The following is a 2,500-nucleotide window of genomic DNA, read 5'->3' on the forward strand; positions in this document are numbered from 1 at the left end:
TTGAGAGGACTTGGGCTTGACCATCCGTGAAATTGCCTGCTATGGAACACCACTGGGGCCTTTAGAAAGAGCCAGCATCTCAGCTTGTCTCCTCGTTTATGAGGAAACACACCACAGTCAAATAGTTGATCTGCCCTGCACCGTCTGCTGCCTGTCTCATGCTGAACCTGAGGGGGCTGTGTGTGTGTGTGTGTGTGTGTGTGTGTGTGTGTGTGTGTGTGTGTGTGTGTGTGTGTGTGTGTGTGTGTGTGTGTGTGTGTGTGTGTGTGTGTACGACAGAGAAAGTGATCTAGAGGTTGGCATGTGTATGTGTACGTGCATGTGTTGCATGTGTGTGTGCTTGGGGTGTGTGTGTGAGACACAGCAGCAGACGACAGCAGGCCAAGAATAATGTGATTTAAGTGATGCAGTTTCAAAGGGCCAGGATTACAGCATTAAGGACAAAGTTAGTGTCACACCACATTATGTGCTGCGTGAATGTGTGTGTGTGTGTGTGTGTGTGTGTGTGTGTGTGTGTGTGTGTGTGTGTGTGTGTGTGTGTGTGTGTGTATGTGTGTGTGTGTGTGTGTGTGTGTGTGTGTGTGTGTGTGTATGTGTGTAAATGTCTGTGAGAGTGTGAGGGATGATTTCAGAAGAGTTTAGTACGCGGCATGTTTAAAGACTTAAACTATGTACATTACATATTGCATACATACATTATTAGTATTTTTTATGTGATTTAGCCTTACTCACTCATTCAACTCAACCCTATAGTTAGATTTTTTTTGTTATACTATATTATACATTTTTATTAAATATTGTATCAGGCACTTCATATAGCAAAGACTAAGCCTATAGGGGACCGCCATTGTTTTAAACCCACATACAACATTGTCATAACAGTGTTATAACATCGCTGTAACAATGTTACAAGTGCTTTAATACTACAGCTTGGTTAAATTTGGTGGACATTTTAAACGTTAATTACCTTTTGAAATTCGCAAACCTCAAAACTAGTCACCGTTTTGTTTTTTTACTGTATTACGCTTGCATATCAATTCACCTAGTATCCACCAAATACTGCGCTTACAGAATGCAGGGTCAATCAAAGACTGATAACCTGAAAATGTATGATCCAATGCAATGTAATGATAACGAACGCCATTCAGGAATATCAGGAAAATGATATTCATAGGAGGAGGGCATCAGTTCATTACATGTATTCACTGAATAGAACCATGTGTATGGTGTAAAGCTTACCTGCAGTGTGTGTGTTCGTGTGTGTGTGTGTGTGTGTGCAGTAACCTTAGCAACAATAAGCTGCGTGACATCCGTGAGGGGGCGTTTGATGGAGCCAGTGGTGTGATGGAACTCCTCCTGACCGGGAACAAACTGCAGGGAATAAATGGACGCATGCTCAAAGGGCTGACTGGGCTCAAGACCTTGTGAGTACTCACGCGCACACACACACACACACACACACACACACACACAAACACACACTGATACAGGTTTTCACCCACAAACACACACACACAAACTCACACACTGATACAGGTATTCACACACACACATACACAGACTCACACTGATACAGGCACTCTCACACACATACATTGGTACAGGCACTCACACACACACACACACACACACACACACACTGACACAGGCACAGTAGTACGCACAGACCCACACTGATACAGGCACACACACACACACTAATAGGGGGCACTTACACACACACTGATACAGACACCGGTCCATACACGGATACATATGTACTCTCATTGGGATGAATATGTAAGAGTCGTCACATTTGGAAGACATACTATATGTTTTGCTAAATTGTTTCCACAAAGTCTGTGATTCCTATGAAAGCAGAGGAGAGGGGAGTGTGGTGCTCAGGCTCTGTCTGTCAGTTCCAATAGGGACAGAGACCACAGATAGGGAACACACTGGACCAATCAGAGTTGAGACCACAGACAGGGAACACACTGGACCAATCAGGTTTGAGACCACAGACAGGGAACACACTGGACCAATCAGGGTTGGACTCCGGCTGGGTAAACAGGGAGTACAGACTGCAGATTCACCAGCCACATGCATTACTCACAGATAGAGAGAGGGAGGGAGAGAGAGGGAGAGGGAGACGGAGGGAGACAAAGGGATGGAGAGAGAGGACAGCCTCTGCATTACTCAGAGAGAGAGAGAGGGACTGAGGAAGAACGAAAGGGAGAGAAAGAAAGAGATAGAGGGAGGGAGAGGGAAAGAGAGAAGACAGCCACATGCATTACTTACAGAGAGAGAAAATGAGAGAGAGAAAGAGACAGAGGGAGAGAGAGAGAAGGAGAGAGAGAAAGAGACAGAGGTAGAGAGAAAGAAGGAGAGAGAGAGGACAGCCACATGCATTACTCACAGAGATGGGGGGGTGGGGGAGAGAAATGTGGAGAGAAAGAGTCGAGATAAAGACAGATAGAGAGACAGAGAGAGGAGGTAGAGAAAGAAGGAGAGGAACAAGGAT

The 2,500-nt window shown here is 45.1% G+C and overlaps 1 protein-coding gene across 1 annotated transcript in view; it reads left to right on the forward strand.

The window, feature by feature from the left end:
* The window catches only part of slit3 (slit homolog 3), a gene marked incomplete at its 5' end in the record, with an annotated part of 211,477 nt that overhangs the window by 172,649 nt on the left and 36,328 nt on the right, over positions 1 to 2,500 (forward strand). Inside the window, 1 exon segment of the mRNA XM_080843172.1 lies at positions 1,281 to 1,424. Coding sequence (XP_080699298.1) covers positions 1,281 to 1,424 — 144 coding nt within the window.

The sequence above is a fragment of the Sprattus sprattus genome (genome assembly GCF_963457725.1).
Source record: "Sprattus sprattus genome assembly, chromosome: 8".
Lineage (NCBI taxonomy): Eukaryota > Metazoa > Chordata > Actinopteri > Clupeiformes > Clupeidae > Sprattus > Sprattus sprattus.